A 1,433-nucleotide genomic window follows, 5' to 3' on the forward strand; every position below is an offset into this window, starting at 1 on the left:
CAGTCAACGTGCTATACATTGGAATGTCCGAGCTGGTAGACACCAACGGCGTATTGGACAGGAGTCCCGAGCGTGGCTCGCGGGCTGATCGTGGAGTGACCCGTAACCCACTGAGCGCTGCTCAAGTTTCGAAGCTGTCGCTGCATGCCATTAATGGCGTGGTCGGACAGAGTCCGAGGCATCTTGGACACGGCCCATCAGATGTGCGTGGAGTGGCACGTTATCCACTGGACGAAGGCTGCGGGGTTAGCAGCTATTCGTCGGATGTTGTAGATAGAATCGGAGCTCTAAAGGGGTGGACAGTGAGGGTGACACCAGACGACGCGGAGTGCGTGTTCACCCTGGTCTCACCGAGACATAGAACCTCTGAGCAGAGGCGACGGCGACGCCGTATGCTGACTGCAAGACGCCGGGCGTCGACCCTGATCCAGGGTGTGTCTACCGTAGACGATGGCACACAGTTATACACCCTCGTCAACGGTATGACGTGGGAGGAAGTTGGCGACGCCCGCCTCGAGGTTATGCTTGCAGTAGATGCTCTTCTTGAGCTGGACGAGATGTACCTTGAAGAGTTCGGTAGTGCCGTGAAGGCAGGCGATTTGGCCGAAGTGGTCATTGTACGACCGGACGAGGAGATACACCCGTCATCGCTTCTAAATGAAGCTGTCTTGGAGGACACCAAGAGAGTGCTGAACTCACGAAGTGAATCGTCGATCCTACGGAATCTTTTGGATCCGTACTATCCATTGGTAACGGAATCTCAAGACGTAGTCTCCAAAGACCCGTCTTCGGTCCTACCTCCGGACCGAGGTGTGTGTCATGAGATCGACCTGGTTCCTGGAACCAAATAATGCGTAACAAGCCAATGGCCCCTGCCCAAGGAGCAGAGTGACGTCACTGACGCCTTTTTCGTGCAAAGCACGATGCAGGAATTGTACGTGTGAGCAAGTCTCCCCATTCGACACTCAGCTTTGTGTTCGGAAGTCGAACGGCAAGTGTCGTATCGTTCATGCTTACAATAATCTCAACGCTGCCACCATTCCGGCACAGACGCTGATTCCTAGAAAGATGTTCTTCAGAACGACATGGTGGGATGTACGAAGTACAGTGCACTCTCCTTGTAGATGGATATTTCCAGTTGCTCATGAGAGCGAGTGATATTCCTCTGACAGCGGTTAGCATCCCGAGCGGCATGCTCTGAGAGTGGCTGGTGATGCCCCAAGGGCTGTCAAATGCACGGACCAGCAACATTTAATCGTCTTGTGACGCAGTTTTTGAGGTCCCACAGGGCGTTTGCACAGACATATATTGACGACGTTTTCGCTCACAGTCGTGCGGAGCACGGGAGGACAGATGAGGAGAATCACATAGTCCATTTTAAGAGCGGTGCTCGAGTGCATGCGCACGAACAAACTGTACGCCAATGCAGACAA

The 1,433-nt window shown here is 53.7% G+C and overlaps 1 protein-coding gene across 1 annotated transcript; it reads left to right on the forward strand.

Annotated features, from left to right (window-relative positions):
* Positions 1–482: 482 nt before the first annotated feature.
* On the forward strand, positions 483–851 carry PHALS_03541 (reverse transcriptase; the record flags this gene model as incomplete). The annotated part of the gene is made up of 1 exon (XM_024717769.1): positions 483–851. One exon carries the CDS (start codon positions 483–485, stop codon positions 849–851), a length of 369 nt encoding a protein of 122 aa, XP_024583235.1.
* Between the last annotated feature and the right edge of the window lie 582 nt (positions 852–1,433).

The sequence above is a fragment of the Plasmopara halstedii genome, assembly GCF_900000015.1.
Source record: "Plasmopara halstedii genome assembly, contig: Scaffold_2386, whole genome shotgun sequence".
In the NCBI taxonomy this organism is placed as follows: Eukaryota; Oomycota; class Peronosporomycetes; order Peronosporales; family Peronosporaceae; genus Plasmopara; species Plasmopara halstedii.